The sequence below is a fragment of the Danio rerio genome, chromosome 23 (assembly GCF_052040795.2).
Source record: "Danio rerio strain M-AB ecotype USA chromosome 23, GRCz13ab, whole genome shotgun sequence".
Taxonomy (NCBI): domain Eukaryota; kingdom Metazoa; phylum Chordata; class Actinopteri; order Cypriniformes; family Danionidae; genus Danio; species Danio rerio.
Window position 1 is genome coordinate 19,850,001 of NC_141043.1, and position 18,950 is coordinate 19,868,950.

The 18,950-nt window shown below is 41.1% G+C and overlaps 2 protein-coding genes and 1 long non-coding RNA gene across 7 annotated transcripts; 2 read left to right on the top strand and 1 right to left on the bottom strand.

The window, feature by feature from the left end:
- Window positions 1–843: 843 nt before the first annotated feature.
- Window positions 844–11,320, bottom strand: LOC147831266 (uncharacterized). The gene is made up of 3 exons (XR_015523390.1): window positions 11,044–11,320; window positions 1,804–3,441; window positions 844–1,769 (listed from the first exon to the last, which is right to left on the bottom strand). It is a non-coding gene; the product is annotated as an uncharacterized LOC147831266 (long non-coding RNA).
- Window positions 3,512–10,949, top strand: LOC110438317 (uncharacterized). Of its 2 annotated transcripts, XM_087306765.1 has the most exons (3): window positions 3,512–3,594; window positions 3,986–10,468; window positions 10,860–10,949. In XM_087306765.1, the coding sequence occupies exon 2, from the start codon at window positions 4,216–4,218 to the stop codon at window positions 10,282–10,284; it is 6,069 nt and encodes a 2,022-aa protein (XP_087162891.1). In that variant the 5' UTR covers window positions 3,512–3,594; window positions 3,986–4,215; the 3' UTR covers window positions 10,285–10,468; window positions 10,860–10,949. The 2 variants fall into 2 exon arrangements, with proteins under 2 accessions (XP_087162891.1, XP_087162892.1); XM_087306766.1 differs by having other exon boundaries at window positions 3,512–10,468.
- Window positions 11,321–12,560: 1,240 nt separating the features above from the next.
- On the top strand, window positions 12,561–18,388 carry fbxo6.2 (F-box protein 6, tandem duplicate 2). 4 transcript variants are annotated; one of them, XM_087305916.1, is made up of 6 exons: window positions 12,561–13,181; window positions 13,304–13,565; window positions 15,265–15,379; window positions 15,649–15,744; window positions 17,928–18,063; window positions 18,142–18,388. In XM_087305916.1, the coding sequence occupies exons 2-6, from the start codon at window positions 13,316–13,318 to the stop codon at window positions 18,286–18,288; spliced, it is 744 nt and encodes a 247-aa protein (XP_087162042.1). In that variant the 5' UTR covers window positions 12,561–13,181; window positions 13,304–13,315; the 3' UTR covers window positions 18,289–18,388.
- Window positions 18,389–18,950: the final 562 nt, after the last annotated feature.

Below are 18,950 nucleotides of genomic sequence, written 5' to 3' on the forward strand. Positions count from 1 at the left end.
GGGCGGGGTCCTACAGAAGTTAGAAAAGTTGGGGGGCAGTGAAAACTTCTGTGGCAGCGGCCGGGGGGGGGCGGGGGTGACAAGGGGGCCTGGGCAGGGAGAGAACTCCTACTGGAGTTAGGTGAGTGAAAAGGGGGAGAAGGCTGAGTGCAAATCAGCTGGAAGGAAGAAAGGAAGCTAGATGGCTGGGTCATGCCCGCGCCCTTGGGAGACTGGGTAGTTCCTCTGCCCTCGGGAAGCTGGTATGGTTGGGTCGTATTCTCTCCCTGGACTAGGCCCATGCCCTTGGCCGCTGGGATTACTGCATCTGCTGGTGAGGGTCCTCTGAGCTTCCCTGAGATGGCTGTGGCTGAGTCAGATATAAGATTTGAAGGCGTCGGGAGACTACTTTCCTAGTGTTTGTATGTGTTGTTACGGTAGCCCTTGTGTGCTGCTGTGGTGGTGGCTCCAATTCTGAATGAGTGACTGGATTATGAATCTGGTGGGAAGCCTGAATGGTCCTATGACTTTAAGGTGTTATGAAACCAAAAATGTAATTGAACGGAATGTGTGGATGTGTTGAGCAGTGAGAAACTGATGAGTTGTTCTGGGGTAACTTAAAATGTATAAATGAATGCTGACGCAAATTGTGTATGCTGTGGTTATGGGATTATCATCTTAAAAGGAGAGATGGAGTCAGCTGCGGCTCTGCTTCTGATACCAGTTTCTGAAAATAAAGCAAAAGAGAGTCAGCGATTTCCTATGCAACTAGGAACATGTACAGCAGTATTTTTTTTATTTATTTTTTATTTTTATTTTATTTTATTTTATTTTTATTTTATTTTATTATTATTTTTTTTTTTTCAGAATGTATTGACTATATTGCCCGTTAGAAGCGCATTGGCGGCCCCGATAATATACCCACGAAGGGGGCAGCATCTGTGTAAAAAGGATATACTGAGGATGAAATTGGATAGCTAATAAATGAATGGCTTCTATTCCAGCGCTTAAGGAAGGAAGCATAAGCAGGTCGCATGCTTTAAGCGCTACCTGATGGTTACGAACCTTTATGAATTTCATTTCTGTTAAACCAGGAGTCACCAAATATGGTACCGATGGGCACCAGATAGCTCACGAGGCTCTCGTGTGTTGCTCACAGGCCTGTTCTAAAATAGCTCACCATAACACCACTTACAAGTAAGCTTTCTCTAATATAGAAGTAATCATTTAAAAATGTAAATATTTGCAAAGATAAATAAAATAGTGTTGCACGTTGATATATTAATTACGGGGTATTTCCTACCCTGTTAAATCATTGTTGGTAACTTTGAGAGAATCATAACATGATCAGTGACTACACCTGGATGAATATTATTCATTATTAAAAAATAACCAAAAACTTAAATTATAATTATAAGTAAATTGAGCAATTTGTTATTTGAGAAGTGTTTATCCAACTGGTAGCCCTCCACGTTAATCGGTGCCCGAAAGTAGCTCTTAGTTTCAGAGGTTAGTGACTCCCGTGTTAAACGCTAAAGACAACATTTTGAAGAAAGCTGAAAACCTGTAACCATTGACTTTCACAGGAAGGAAATAAATAATAAGGAAGTCAATGCGGCTGTCCGTAGTGCCCAGCCACAATTCATGACACTTCGTATTCTGCCGCGCCGCGGAGCGCTATTTGTATAATTGATTAGTTTATTTGATAAAGTATGAATGCGTGAGTCTGGTGTGCATTAATCTACTATTCTCTGTCGTAAGTGCGTCGCGTCACCGCGCCGTCGGCGCCTCTGGTGCGCGACGCCCTTCAGGCACAGTTGTTACGGCCAAGATCGGATTTAGATCATTTCTCTTCTATTCCGGAGATTGCTGCTGCGAGATGAAATAGGTGAGTGACGAAAAGGCATCCCTGCGGGATAATGCGCATGTGTGTTTGATGTTCTAGATGGAGAGCAGTTTATGCTTAGCGTGATATTTTTCTTCCAGAATATAAAAGGGGACTGATTGTCGATTTATTCAAGTAGCTTATTAATGCTTGAAATTCTATCACTCCAAATTAATGCTTAAGAATTCTATAGAAGTGCTTAAGCCGGAGGTTCTTCCGCAATGAGAATGCAAATATTAGAAAACCGGTCACTAGTTTAGCTGGGGGATATTAGGGAGAGAGAAACGGGAACTTGTAGGTGAATTACGTGCAAACACCGTAGTTATTGGCGAAATCCAGCGGATCGTTTTTAAGCATAAATGTGTGGGCTACTTTTGCATCCGAATGTTAAACGGACTACGAAATGTAATTGTGACCTCCGATTGCCAGAAATCGGGTGGCGGGTGTAATGTTGATTGCAACCGAGCGCTGCAGCCGTCTAGATTAGAGAGATTGCTTGGTTTATAACGTGATAATTTAAGCATATTCATCAGGTAGAATCATGCTGTTAAAGCTGAAAAAGGCAGAATTATGAGGAGATGAAAGAGCCGTTGTTAGACGTTTTTAGAAACGTTCTAATGTCCATTTCAGTAGGGCTGGTATGGATGTGCTTAACAGGGAATTGCTCTGTGATTTCTGGTGTAGTGTTGGTGGACGGCTAGTGAGGTTGTGGGAAGGGAGCGCCGAGATCGGCTGTGCTTCAGTAGACGAAACCTGGAATGAGAAATTCAGAAATTAGGTCAGTTACAAACGTAATTCAGTAAAAGCATAAACATATTGACAAAAGTCGACAAGTAATTTCTATTTTATAATAGAAAATAATCAGCAGTAGCTGCGAGCTTGTAAAAATGAGAGGGGGAAAAAGCAATGATACGCAAGGTAGAGGGGCGGGGTGCGTAGGTGGTAAGGATCGCTGAAAGAGGAGGACTGGAGTGTGCACTGGAATCGGGAGCTGCAGGATGGAAGAGGTGAGGTGGGATTCCCAAGAGTTGCTTTATTGTCCGGGAGATAGGTTTTATCCGTGTTTAGAATTATGATTGCTGCAATATGTCCAAATCCAATATTGCTTTTTATCCTTTCCTTGATTCTCCGGGGAGGCGGAGAGATTGCGGGTTTAATGTCTGTTTAGGATAGGGGGTGTGGCAGGAGCGTGTTATGTCCTGGGGGTGGCGGTGAAGACGTAGATTCGCAAGTGTTTTGGGTTTAATGCAGCGGCTTTGAATTATGGTCCCGGCGTCTAGGAGTTTGGAGGAGTTCAGTGACAGTCGTTGTTGGATATGAGTGACACATGATGATGCTGGAGAAGGTACGTAGCGGAGCTGGGGATTGCATTGTGATCTGGCTGGAGTGGATAGGCCTACGGCCTCTCGTTGGAGCCTCGGTCTCGAGCTGACTTTCATGCTGGGCTGGTTGTTGTTAAGACGGGGCTGGTGTTTCAGGGAGCCCGGAGCTTTCTTTCTTGTATGTAGCTGCGCTGATGCTGTTGTGATCTCAGCCGCCGTCGCTGTTGTTGTTGTTTTTGTCATTTTTTGTAGTTGCTGACTGTCAGAAAGCCTGCTTGATGGACTAGGAACTAAAGTTCGTTGCATGTTTCTAGGGGGGACGTTTAGTTTATGGGACCTGCTGTTATGTTCTCCATCATTGCTAGCTCCTGCTGATGTTGTTTTCTGTAATGCGTTCATCTTATACAAGTAAGTTTTAATCTGAAACATCTAATACTTATGTAACATGCATGCTGATACTATTTTGAGGTCTATATCGCCTATAATGTTCCGCTATAGCGGTTATTTGCGGCCGCGATTGCCGCGATAATTCTGCTGAGTCATCCCCATTAAGCCAGAGCTATAAATAGCCGTTATGGACGGCCGATCAGCGTGTTTGCTTATATGAACGGACATTTCTTAGACTTGTTGCTAATTAGACTGTCACATTCCTAACAGACATTACTGTTATTATGTTTGAGTTTAATATGGACATTTATGATGAATGTTATTGTTGCAGTGTATTGTTTCAGTCAATGTTAATGACAATTCATAGTCAATACTAGTTTGTAATTACTTCTTTATTTGTTTTCCTTTGTAGACCATTACATCTTTTCATTTCTCACTACCATTACCTATAATTGAGCAATCTGATGATTATGTTGAAGAAAATAAATATTTCAAACGTCAACACTTCTCCTGCCCTCCTGATTCTCTGACCGGAATCTGGTCCATATTTGGCCGCCTCAACCAGTGGAAAATTTACATGTTGTAAGGTTTACTACATTATTATGGTCCTTCGAGCCGGATTGAGAGCAATATAAAACCAGTATGGACCAAACAGGAAGTGACACTGAGAAAATGGACAGACCCCACCGCAGGACACATCTGCCACCTCACCTGGATGATTATGAAGTTGATTACCAACCTTTACAGGACCCTCCCCCAAAAGCTTCTACAACCTGTCCCAGTCATTCTAGAAGCAGCTCGAGGAAAACGTCCCGCAGTGGTATCAGCTCTCATTCTAGGACGAGTAGACGTTCTGTTACCTCCACTGGTGTTTATCTCCCACCAGAACTCTCTAGTGTCCAGACAGCTGTTTTGGAGGAGAAGATTAAGCAGAGACAGTTTGATAGTCTACAGCAGCAGGTACAGGAGGACTCACTAGCTGACGTGGAATATCAGCGCCTGCAGACACAAGCAAAGGAAGCTCAGCGTATTCAGGAGGAGGCTCTTGCAGCTAAGGAAGCTTTGTCCAAGCATCTAGAGAGACAGCGGAAACTACAACAGGCAGAGACTGAGCTTGAGGTAGCCAAACTTGTATCTTCAATGCTTATTACAAACTCTGGTTCAAACACTCCCAGGCCTTCAGGCTCACCAGACAGCCCATCGCCGCCACCTCAACCTGATCAGACTAATGCATCCAGGAGTCCACAGTCTACAGCCTCTTCTCAGCTTCCACCTCCGCTACCAACAGTCACATCATGTGATGACATTTCACAGCTGTCACTTAGACCACTGGCGCTAACATTACCTACCACCACAGTGAGTGTTTCCTCTCCTTCAACATTCCCGTTATTACAAGCAGTCTCATCATCAGTCGTTACAGTATCTGAGACTGCCCTTAAAGCTATGCCATTAAACACAGTGACATCAGTTCCACATGTGACACATCAGCCTTTCTCTGTAGCGACAGTTATGTCCACTATTGGCCAGTCTACAAGTAGAAGAGGGCCATCTGTACCAAAGCAGTCTAACACTGCCCCACTGATAATGAATATGAATCCATATGTGATGCAGCAGTCATTCATCCCTCCAGTGAGCACACACGCATATCAGCAGCAACCTCCAATCACCAGCCAGCAGGCCTCAGCTACGCCACCTAATGTCAGATCTGCTCAGCCACATTCATTCATGCCTCTTCCCCACACATACCCTGGTACAGAGCTACTGTTTGCCTCAGCTTATGGCATACCACAACCCAAGCTACCAGTATTTGAGAGTGGTAATGAAAGTGACTTTGCCTTGTTAAAACTGGCCCTAGATAATTTGCTAAGTAATCACAGCTATCTTAGTGAGCAGTATAAATATCATGTACTGTTAAGTCATTTGAAGCTACCCAGCGCACAGCAGCTAGCGAAAGCTTATATGTATCATTCACATCCATACTCAGCTGCACTACAAGCACTTCAGGACAAGTACGGGCAGCCAAGACAACTCGTACAGTCAGAGCTGGGTGCCATCATGAATAGCCCACCACTTAGACTGGGTGATGCTAATGCCTTTGACAGCTTCGCATTATCAGTACAGTCATTAGTAGGCATGTTGAGGACCCTTGAAGGTCAAAATGGGTACGAGTTAATGTGTGGCTCTCATGTGGATCGACTACTCAGCAAGTTACCACCTGCCTATCGTGACAGCTTCGTTGAGTACTGTCTAAGCCGGGGTATCCTCCAGACAGGCACAGACAGAACCTATACACTCCCCGATCTGGCCACCTGGTTAGAGATTAAGTCCCAGGCGAAGCGAATTTCCAACCGAGCTGCAGCTTTGTTCCCGAGTGACCTAGCCAAGCCTCAAGGTAAACCCACAACATATTCCCGACCAAAGGAGCGATTCACACCTGTCTTGTTGACCAGTGAGAGGAGCATAAACCGTCCTGATACTGCAGCACAGAGATCTAGCACAAAGGTTAAGCCCAGGCCATATTGTCCCCATTGTGATAGCCGAGACCATTACCTGAATGCATGTGAACAGTTTAAGAAACTAACTACAGCTCAAGTTACCACTTGGATAAGAGAAGGAAAGCGCTGCTGGAGGTGTGGTCGAACTCATGACGTGGGGGTCTGCAACCTTAAGCGCCTATGCAGTGTCTGCAAAGAGTTACATCTTACAGTTCTACATGATTCAGTTCAAGACACTTCTAGAGCTGTTCTCATGGTCAGTTTGCCACCTACAAGAATTTATCTGGATCGACCCAACCGTTCCCCTAAGGTCATGCTGAAAGTTGTTAAAGTCCTGCTACACAGTGGTCGAAAAACTATGGAAACCCATGCCGTTCTCGATGATGGATCAGAGAGAACTTTAGTGCTGCAGCCAGTTGTGCAACAGCTTAAATTATCTGGTACCCCTGAACTGCTCTCGCTGCAGACCATTCACCAGTGTCACACTGAACTTACAGGATCATCTGTGTCTTTTGAGGTGTCATCTGTATCCAATCCCTCAAAGAAGTTTGCGATACACAACGCATTCACTGCCCCAGGTCTGTGTCTAGCGGAACACCATTACCCAGTGGCTGCTCTGCAAAGGGCTTATAGACACCTAAAAGATTTGCCACTGCCTCCCATGGATAAAGTGAGACCACTGCTCCTCATTGGGTCCGACATGCCGCATCTCCTGACACCAGTTCAGCCTGTATGCAAGGGCCCACCAGGGGGACCCATTGCTGTTCGTACACAACTTGGATGGTCTCTCCAAGGCCCAATGAGCCCGATGCAGCCCTCAAGAGGAAGTCAGCAGTGTCTTCATATTATGTCAGTTCCCACCTGTGATAACCTGTTTCAACATGTGGAGAGACTCTGGCAGGTGGACACACTCCCATACAACACCAAGATGGTTACCAGGTCCAAACAGGACAAGGAGGCTTACACTTTGCTGCAGAATGCAACCGTCAGAGTGACTGTGGACTGTGTACGACGATATGCTACACCATTACTGAGACGGACCCCTCGAACCTTACTCCAAGCAGATAAACCAGCTGTTCTCCCAAGTTTACGTCGTACTGAGCGTACCCTTGAAAGGGATCCTGATAGGGCCAAAATCTACTGCAGTGAGATTTCTAAATTGGAGTCAGCTGGTTATGTGGCAAAAATAACGGCAGAGGAAGCAAACCAAAGTGAAGAGTCCTGGTTCATTCCGCACCACATGGTGCACCATAATGGTAAAGACAGAATTGTCTTCAACTGCTCTTTCCAACACCATGGACAGTCTTTGAATGATCAGCTGCTGCCGGGGCCCACGTTGGGACCATCCTTATTAGGTGTCCTCCTGAGATTCCGCCAGCACACAGTTGCTATCAGTGGGGACATCAAAGGGATGTTCCACCAGGTCCGCTTGTTGCCAGGAGACAAATCTGTACTACGTTTCCTCTGGAGAGGAATGTGCAGAGAAGCAGAACCTGAAATATATGAATGGCAGGTGCTTCCATTTGGCACAACGTGCAGTCCCTGTTGTGCCATTCATGCCCTCCAACACCACGTCCAAGAGCACAAAGAAGGTAAAACTGAATTGGTGGATATTGTGGAACATTCCTTTTATGTTGACAACTGCCTTCATAGTGTACCATCGGCGAGTGAGGCTAAAGTGATAGTAGATGGATTACGCCAGCTCCTTTCTGAAGGTGGCTTTGAAATTAGACAGTGGGCATGCAATGTACCATCCGTAACTGAACACCTACCTTCAGATGCCAGGTCCGCAAGTAGCGAGCGCTGGTTAGCACAAAGCAGCACTGATCTTCAGGAGCCAACTCTTGGGTTGCGGTGGGATTGTATCAATGACACCTTGGGGTACAACTTGCGTTCTGTGGAGAATGTTGAACCTACCCTGAGGAACATGTATAAAACTTTGGCGAGTCAGTACGACCCGTTAGGGTTCATTACACCATTCACTACTAGAGCCAAGGTTATCATCCAGGACCTCTGGAAGCACAACCTTGGTTGGGATGACCCCATAGAGCCATCACATTTGAGAGATACTTGGCTTTCCTGGGTAGAGGAACTCCCTACACTTACCGAGATACATTTCCCTCGGGCATATACCCCAGCCGCTGCTGACAACCCATCGGCTATACGAGAGCTTCATGTCTTCAGTGATGCATCGGAAAGAGCCTATGGTTCAGTGGCCTATCTACGCACCACCGATGAGCAAGGACAAATCCATATTACCTTTGTCTCGGCCAGGTCTAGAGTCGCGCCTCGCAAATGCCTATCTGTACCACGTTTGGAGTTATGTGCTGCCCTTACTGGGGCCCAATTGGGGAAAGTAATCCAAACTGAGTTGACGCTACCAATCCACAAGGTCACTTTCTGGTCTGATTCTACAACAGTGTTGTATTGGTTAACATCCGAATCCTGCCACTACAAAGTGTTTGTAGGGACACGGGTGGCAGAAATACAGACTTTAACAGAGATGGCTGAGTGGAAGTATGTTGAGTCAAATCACAACCCTGCTGACCACATCACACGAGGCCTTACCCTGACAGAGATAGCAGGCCCCCATCAATGGAGCTCAGGTCCAGCCTTCCTGATCCAGTCACCTGATCAATGGCCATCAATGCCCCAAACTAAAGCTGAACCTGATTGCAATGAGCTGAAGAAATCAGCCTTTATCGGAACTGCTTCAGTACCCAGTGTTTCTCTACCAGTTCCAGGCAACTTTCACACATGGCAAGAGCTCGTTAAAGCCACTAGTAAATCCCTACATGGGGCGGCTGCCGACACAGACTCCCCTATAAAGGCTTCCGAGTATATTGAAGCAGAAAAGTTACTTCTGGCACAGGCTCAGATGGACTCTTTCCCGATGGAAGTTCAACATCTAAAGGCTGGACATGCTGTCTTACCAAACAGTCGCTTAGGCTCACTTGCTCCAGAATATGATGATGCTACTGGTCTCATTAGAGTGGGAGGGCGACTACGACGTGCCACTGATCTCAACTTGGAGGCCATACACCCAATCATATTAGACCCTAGCCATCATATTACAAAATTGTTGATCAAAGAAACGGACCAACAACTCCTTCACCCTGGCTCAGAGAGGGTTCTGGCAGAATTGCGCCGCCAGTATTGGATCCTTCGAGGTCGACAAGCAGTTCGTAAGCATCAGCATACCTGTCAAGATTGTCAGATATGGCGAGCCAAACCTCAAACTCCACGAATGGCAGATCTCCCCCCCTGTAGATTAAATCTGTATAAGCCACCTTTTTATTCTACGGGTGTGGACTGCTTTGGACCATATGCAGTCAAGATTGGACGCCGGCAGGAGAAAAGATGGGGGATCATTTACAAATGTCTAACAACACGCTGTGTACATCTGGATCTGTTGGAGCATATGGACAGTGATGCTTTCCTTCTTTCCCTGCGCCGTTTTATAGCCCGACGAGGCAAACCTATGGAGCTATTGTGCGATAATGGCACCAACTTTATCGGAGGTGATCGGGAGTTACGTGAATCCTTTGAGGCCATGTCACCAAAGCTACAGGAACAGTTGGCAGAGCAGAAAATCAGTTTTCGCCATAACCCCCCAAACGCTCCTCACTTCGGAGGGACTTGGGAGCGTGAGATAAAATCAGTTAAGACAGCACTCCAAGTAATCCTCAGAGAGCAGTCAGTGCCAGAACCAGTTCTGCAAACCCTTCTGGTGGAAGTGGAAAACATTCTAAACTCCAAACCACTCGGATACGTATCTTCAGATATCGCGGATGTAGACCCTGTGACTCCTAACCTACTGCTCATGGGTCGCCGAGATGCCTCGTTACCCCAGGTCTTGTATGATTCTAGTAACCTGCTTGGAAGACGAAGGTGGAGACATAGTCAGGTGCTAGCAGATTGTTTCTGGACTACCTTTATCCGTCAATACCTACCAAGCATGCAAGGCCGTCAAAAGTGGACAACTGATGGGAAGGAACTGGCAGTAGGACAAGTTGTACTTGTGGTAGATCCACAGCTTCCACGTTCCCATTGGCCTGTTGGAACTGTAACAGAGGCTTTACCTGGAGCTGATGGCCGCATTCGAGTGGTCAGAATCAAGGTTAAGGACAAAACATACACCCGTCCAGTCGTGCGACTGATCCCACTTCCTCCTCTTGAGGACAATGACACGAGCACCCCTGACAGACTTTCTTAATGTTCAATTATCTCGTCAGATAATTGGGGGCGGCTGTGTCAGAAAGCCTGCTTGATGGACTAGGAACTAAAGTTTGTTGCATGTTTCTAGGGGGGACGTTTAGTTTATGGGACCTGCTGTTATGTTCTCCATCATTGCTAGCTCCTGCTGATGTTGTTTTCTGTAATGCGTTCATCTTATACAAGTAAGTTTTAATCTGAAACATCTAATACTTATGTAACATGCATGCTGATACTATTTTGAGGTCTATATCGCCTATAATGTTCCGCTATAGCGGTTATTTGCGGCCGCGATTGTCGCGATAATTCTGCTGAGTCATCCCCATTAAGCCAGAGCTATAAATAGCCGTTATGGACGGCCGATCAGCGTGTTTGCTTATATGAACGGACATTTCTTAGACTTGTTGCTAATTAGACTGTCACATTCCTAACAGACATTACTGTTATTATGTTTGAGTTTAATATGGACATTTATGATGAATGTTATTGTTGCAGTGTATTGTTTCAGTCAATGTTAATGACAATTCATAGTCAATACTAGTTTGTAATTACTTCTTTATTTGTTTTCCTTTGTAGACCATTACATCTTTTCATTTCTCACTACCATTACCTATAATTGAGCAATCTGATGATTATGTTGAAGAAAATAAATATTTCAAACGTCAACACTTCTCCTGCCCTCCTGATTCTCTGACCGGAATCTGGTCCATATTTGGCCGCCTCAACCAGTGGAAAATTTACATGTTGTAAGGTTTACTACACTGACGATGGTATTAAAGGTGGTGTGGTATTGTAGTTGAAGAATAGTAGGAGATGTGGAGGATCCGTTTTGTCCGTGAGTAACTTTTGGAGGAGCTAGAGCGGACCTGTCGTTTGTTTCTTCGGAAAACGAAGATAAGGGAGTAATGTCTAGCTAGGCTACTTATAGTGGGTTAGGATAGATCTGATTGGCTAACTAATGAGTGTAGATAGGTGGCCAGCTGCTGTCAATTATATCACGTGCTCCTCTCGAAATTAGTTTAAAAACTTCACTTAAAAGATCGACTAAGCTGATTTCAGCTGCTTCTAAATTGTAATTTAAACTAATTTTTACTATAAAATATTAGGCTATGATTGAATAGATTATTATATGAAATATTAAACATACTACATTTTTGATTTAATGCATTAATTCTGTTGTATTTTTATTTGTAAATAGATATTGTTCAGTTACTTCAATATTTTCAGACATTTGTTGTTGTTTTTTACTATTAAGGATTTATCACTGTTTCGTATTGAGTTGAGGGAATGAATATTATCTTCATATACAATAAATTTCATACACATACAATTATAAATTAATAATTATATATTACTCTAAGTAGTTTTCTCACAACAAACTTTATTTTTTGTACTTTTTCATGAGGTCCTACAAGTCAAGTTGTAAACAATGCATAGAAAAATTGTGAAAAATAATCATTGGAGTAATAATTATTTTTTACGTAGAAAATAACATAAATGCGTTATATTCTTATTGGGGAGATTTTTCATTAGAGCAAAAAAACTGGAAATATCTGAAGTCTTTGGTACATTGTATTATTGTTGGCAGAGACCCACTTTTTAAATGTAATATCAATCTGGGGAAAACATACACACCACAAGCAAATTATTATTGATCTCACCTAAGAGAGCTCATATTGTAAATTCTATGCAGATTAACTGATATTTTAATTTCCAAAAAAACGTGTTTGTAATCATTACAGAACTTATAAATAATTGATACACTGTTATTGTCTTTTGTAGCACTTTTAGATAGATAATACAGTAATATGTACTGTTGACCTATACAGCACTAAAATAGGTTACAAATAATAATTGTGCTATATATTATAGCCTACATTTTATTTTAACATTTTTACTTTAAAGTTTTTTTTTTATTTTGCCAGAAAACACTGCTAGAAAATTGTCCCAGAATAGTACAATAATACATAAAATAATAGCAAGCTTTAAATATCATAAAATAATGCTCTTTTGACACTAATTTTGATCAAATCAAACACTGAATTAATTGTTTGTTAGTGTAATATTTTACACAACATTGATTTATGTCATAAAACTTGGTAATTTTCAGGAATCGCTTTAATAATCAATAACCTTACTGGCGTTTCTGATGTTGCTACTTACAAGAAAGTGCTGGTGTGCAGTTGGGTCTCCGTACCTGCCGCTTCACCCAACCCAACAGCAGAGGGCAGTGTCTGGTCTGGAAGTGCAGATCTGTGCTCGTTGGTCTGAGCGTGCAGTTGGGTCTCCGGGCCTGCAGCTTCCCCTTACTCAGTTGTGGCGGGGCTTTGGCGCATTATAAGATAGTAGCTACTTTCGATTTGGAGATGATAATCATGTTATGATTCAGCGGATTTAGATGTCCTGGAGCCTGTTATTTGTGTTTACTTGGGCGATCTAAACCGGAAATAAGCACATACACAGTAAAAGAGTCGATTAGAAGTGCTACATTGATCTAATGCGAAAGTAGTTACCGAGCTTATTATTGTTTGTGTTTCAGTATTTGTCTACCAGCCCTAATGAAAACAAATGAGTAAGTCCGAGAGCAGGCATTTTGATTCTGCGTCAAAGGAGTTTGGACATAGATCAGACGTAGTAAGTGGATGAATTATTATTAGCATATAAGCTACTAAATAGCCTATGTTTTAATTATGAATAAAGCATAAACCTTATTCGACTTGCCTCATGCTTTACATCGCCATATCAAAATAGTCAGGATGGAACCTACTCAACAATTAAAACCCAGCAATCAAATTCCTGCTTGTATCTGAATGCAGACTTGGATATATAAGTTGACACTGTTTCAGAGATGCACTTTCAGACACGATGACGTCATTGCGAAAGGCAGGGTGGTGTTAGGTGTGCGCATTAAAAACATTGCATGCAACACAACTTACAACTGCATCTAGTGATTTCGATTTCCATAGTTGCATTTTCTAAAAGGATTATTGCTGAATATTAATCTTTCTCTTTTTTTTCAGTTCTCAGGTGTGATGCCAGCTGTTCCTCTAGCTGTGGTTGAGGAGATCTTGCTGAACCTGCCCGCTCATCAGGTGGTGCGAGTGTGTCGTCTGGTGTGTCCTGAGTGGAAAGAGCTGGTGGACAGTGCTGCACACTGGAGAGAGCGCTGTCGGAGAGAGGGGATTCAGCCCTGTGATGCTTCCAGACCCCCAAAGAACTGGTGTCAGTTTTACTTTATAACTAAGAAACGACGTAACCTGATCAAGAATCCAGCAGCTGATGGTGAGTCTCATCAGTGTCACTGAAATTTTATTCTGACAATTCTGTCAAATTGAGCTTTGTAAGTGAATCTGTGGGAAAATTAGGTGAACATGGACCATGTTCTTACAGATGTGATCTGGAACTTAATTTAAAATAAAGTTAATCCACTCTTTCCATAGATTGGAATCAAAAGCAAGGCAATGCAAGAGATAGTAATGGAAATGTTGTCCCTCTCTAGACGTAAAACCTCCTCTGGTCAATCTTCCTTTATTTAAAAAGCCACAAATCTATGGAATTTTCTCCCAACAAAAATAATCACATGTACAAATTATATAATGTTTTCACGCCTGACTAAGAGGTGGTTTTTGTCAAATCAAATTTGTACACACTGAGTGAGATGTTTTTGATTTGTCAGTGTTTTAGTTTACATGTGATTATGCCTGTATGTTTTAAACAGACTTTTTAATTAATTGATTGATTATTATTGTTTTAATTTTTACCTGTCCAGGGACTGCAGGTGGAAAATGGTAATCCTACTACAACCTGGCACAATGCATCTTTCCTCTTTGAGGTTAATGTAGTTTTTGTGTATGTGCCTGTTAAATAAATTCAAATTCAAATAAAGTGACAACATCTCCGTTTTGCAGATTGGCTAATGAGAAGTTTTTTGAGTTTTGAAATGTACAGGATGTTTTTATAGTGCCTGTGCCATGAACTTGTGGCTTTAGAGAATGAAAGGTTAAATGGATAGCTGACAAAAAGGACAACTCTGTGACCATTTTCTCATTATCCACTTGACTTTATTTAGTCAGTTGAACATTTTTGAAAAATGTTGTAAACCGTTAGCTGTTTACATATGTAGACAGGTACAGTAGATGAACACAGAAGTATTTAAAAGCCATGTTCATTGAATGACAAATATATATTTGCACACAATGGATATATCTTAACACAATGGCCATATAAAAACATAGTTACATTTTTAAAATTTCAGCACCAAATCGATGTCAACACAATAAGCTGGACAGAGTTATAAGAATGCAATGAAGGGCTGTAATATGATAGAACTTCCTCAAATACCAAGGAGATCAATCATTTAGAGATTTAAATTATTCTGAGTTAATTTATCTAAAACTACAAGCCTTTTTCATTGCTCTCCTACCTGCCTGACTTGCTGGAATGTTCCATAATTTGATAATAATGTCTTTATTCTCTTTTCTTCATCTGTGTTAAACTGCTTTCACACAATCTACATTGTAAAAGCACTATAGAAATTAAAGATTGAATGAATAAATTAAATTTAATAAATTAAATTATATATTAATTTAAAACTACATGTTTAATAGAACCAGTGCACTATTGACAGAACTGGGCTAGTATGATATTACGTCTTGTTATAGTAATCATTTTCTGGATTTATGACCAATTGGTATTTGTTTATTGAGCCTGCAGAACGACCCAACACAATCTCATGGCAATTCGTAACTTTTTCATTTAGTGGCTAATTCGTATGAATTCGTACGATCTAAGTCGTACCATTTAGTACGATTTGCTTATCCCCCAATGACGGTTGGGGTTAGGGGTGGGGTTAGGTGCCACGCCTCCTTTTTAAAATCGTACCATTTCGTACGACTGAACTCGTATGAATTCGTACGAATTAGCCACTAAACTGGCAAAACGTAAAATACTTACACCAGTATCTTTTCTCTGATGTTTTTAGATGAATTTCAAGGATGGGAGATTTTAGAGAATGGAGGTAATGGCTGGGAAATAGAAAATAATAGAAAACCATTTCCAGACAACACAGTCACCAAATGTTTCACAACATCTTGTTGGTATGTTGATATTTTAAATCCATCCAGAAAGTTTTGATCACAGCCCTCACAGGAGAAGTGTTATATATGGAAGACACACAAAATATTTTCAAACAAATATTTTCACACAAAATGTTTCAAAATGACAGATTTTGTGTATGTTTGGTTTGAGATTTTAATGTTAAACTCATCTAATTCATGGATTTTCTTTAAATTGGTGTATTTAATTAGTATTACTGTATCTATCATGAAGCAAATGAATAACCCATAATCGCCATTCTTTCCCTCAGGTTATGTTTGAAGCAACAGCTGATTGATTTGGAAAAAGAAGGCTACAATGCTGCTTTCATGGATCAACTGCAACCTCACATCAAAATATCAGACTGGTGAGTGTTGCGGGTCATGTGCAATGTGATATGATGAAGTGACATTATGTTCGTATTCAGGTTTTATGTTTTAAGTTATTGCCACGATAATAATAATCATATTAATAACAGCAGTATATCAGACATGTTTTGTTAAAATATCTAAAAACTACTTTAACAGTGTTATATATTTTGGTGATTTATGTACTTTCATTATTCTAAATGCTTTGTAGAATGTTCAAATCTAGAGAAATTAGCAGTTGTGACTTGTGAGACCAGACTCTGATCAGCAATTAATTCAGTGCTCTTGTTTCTCTTTGATGGCTTTCAGCTTTACTTTGCTTCATTCATTCATTTATTTTCCTTTAGCTTCGTCCCTTATGTTTTACGTGGCGGATACCCTTCCAGCCACAACCCAGTCCTGGGAAACACCCATACACTCACATTCACACACTTACACACTAGGGCCAATTTTGTTAATCCAATTCACCATATCTTTGGGCTGTGGGGTAAGCCAGAGCACTCCCCATGGAAACTCATGTGAACATGGGGAGAACATTCAAACTCCGCATAGAAATGCTGACTGGCTCAGCCGTGACTCGAACCAGCTGTGAGGTAACAGTGCTAACCACTCAGCTTCAGTGCTGCCCCTAATCTGGTTCATGCAACATAGGCTCATCCTGAAAATGTAGCCCTGTATACATTTCTGGAGGTCACGAATTATGTAGCCTGAAGTACTTTTAGCTGCATTGGGTCTTTTTAAAAATAAACATTACAGAGTGGTATATCGCTGTTCCTTTTTGCGCTTAACAGCTGACTGCTTAGTTCCATATGGACGGCTTTCCAGCTGTTATCAGTTTGTCCGACGAGGTTCGAGTCTGGTGAAGAATGGTTTCAGAAAACACGTAAAATGAAAACAGAATCCAAAAAATAAAATAAGCACATAAATAACAGGGTGAGGATGTGGTGACATCTGAAACATTGTATAAATCAGGCGAGGACTTTTGTTTTCTGGGTTGCTTTTTAAAACTGACGGGTGGTTTTAGGGAAGTGGGTGGGCAGGTCAATCTATGCTTTTGAAAACACTATTGGTTGGGTTTAGGGAAGGCCTCTGGTGGATTCGCGAAAATAAAAACTGCTATAAAACGTAGCTCCTGGGAAGTATTTGGCACTCTCCAGAAATGTACATAGCAGTATGTTTTCACTATGAGCCAGAGTTGGGTTCATACTACCATGATAATAAGGCTTAAATGATTTAACATATCTTTGACTTATGCAGGATTGCTGTAAGATGCAATGATGATGTAAACTCCCATGAATTCACACTCAGTCATGCTTCATCAAACTATGTAATCAAACATTAACTAAATTTACGCAGACGAATGGAAACTGTTCATTCTGTTTACATCACCCAGAGACGTTGATTCATCTTTTTTATGACTGTGAATATTCAAAAACAATCTGGGAAGATCTATCATTGTATGTCAAAAAAAAATCAGGTTTTAGTTGCAATTTGACCCCCAAAGACGTTATTTTTTATTTTGTTTCAAACAATTTATCTGTGGAATTTTTATTGAATCTTTTAATTTTGTTCGGTAAATTTCATATTCATAAATGCTGGTTAAATAACTCTAAACCTTGTTTAAAGGTTGCTATTGCAGACTTTCATTTGTATATAGAATCGCTCCAATATATTAAGAGCGAAAAATGTATAAATACAATTATTGTGGCAAAGGAGCTTAAGTTAATTGATTAGTACTCTTGCTGTTAATTGGTTAAGTTAAAATATTGTCATTGTAAAGACCTCTATGTTGAATTGTCTGTTTTATTTGTTTAATTTATGTAATTTATTTTAATTTATGTTATTAGTTACTTTTGTATTTTTTGGATGTCATGTTTAAATTGTATATTTGTTGTTCAATAAAAAAAAAAATGCTTCATCAAACTATGTGTTTGTTTGTTGCCCTCTAGTGGCAAACATGACATAATGTTCCTTTAAATATTATTATATCGTTTTTTTACATTATCGAAACCTGTCATTTTTCTGTGTAACTTTTTTTAAGAGGGTTTTTTGTGTTGCGCAGCCTATGTTGAATTTAAAAACATTTTCTGATGTTGTATGATGAAAAAAATTATTGATCTTTAATCTAAAATGCACTTTCTATTATAAATCAGATACATTTGGTGTGATGTGTTATCTGCAGGTATGCACCATGTCAAGACTGTGGTTCTGAGTATAACATCAATGTAGAGTTGCTAGATGACCAAATGAAACAAATCAGTGACTTTCAGCCAGAGGTAGTTGTCTTTGAATGGCCAAACAAAGAGCCGTGGTGTCAAGTGAGTAGATAATAATGACAGTTGTACCCATATAATTAAACCATCATTGTCACAGTGTTTGCTTCTGCTCAATTTCAGACGACTCATGTCTTCAAGAATTATGGACCTGGTGTTCGGTTTATCCGTTTCACTCATGGAGGGAAGGACACTCGTTTTTGGGCAGGCAATTATGGAATAAGAATCACTAACAGTAGTGTGGAGATCTGCCCAGCTGCAGAAATATAGTGAATGTTTTATTCCAAAATGTGATATAACATTTCAGATGATGCAAATGTATTTTCCTGTGAGTCCTGATCTTAACCTTATTAAACATCCCTAGAAAATACTTGGCTAAAGCGTTATGACTATGAAACCCAGTCACAAACTGCGGTGAGACACAATGATGTCCTGTAACTCAGACGTGCTGCTGAAGTCATTCAAAACAAAGGCCTGTACACATTATACTCTCTTTTTTTCATAATTTTGGTTGTAATTTTTAAATTTCCTTGAATTTTCTGTATTTGTCCTACAGTGATCGCTACTGTCTAATTTTGATCGCATTATTCTCAAAATAAGGATATTTATGTGTCTTAATATTCTTAATATTAAGAATGCAGTTTACATTATTTCTGAAAAAGTATACAAACTGTTCTGTACAATGAATGTACACAACAGACATATCAGAGTTTAAACGAGTACACATAGTTGGTGTGCGTCTCGCTGGCACATTTATGATGGTTTTCCGATGAGTCCACGTTCACTGTCTTTCCCATATCCAAGGGAGTTATATACTTGTGCCAAATGGATGCGTCACTGCCAAGGATTACTAAAGCATTCTGGAGGACCATGTGCACCCAATGTTTCAAACGTTATATCCTGAGGGGAGTGCCATGTGTCAGGATGATTAT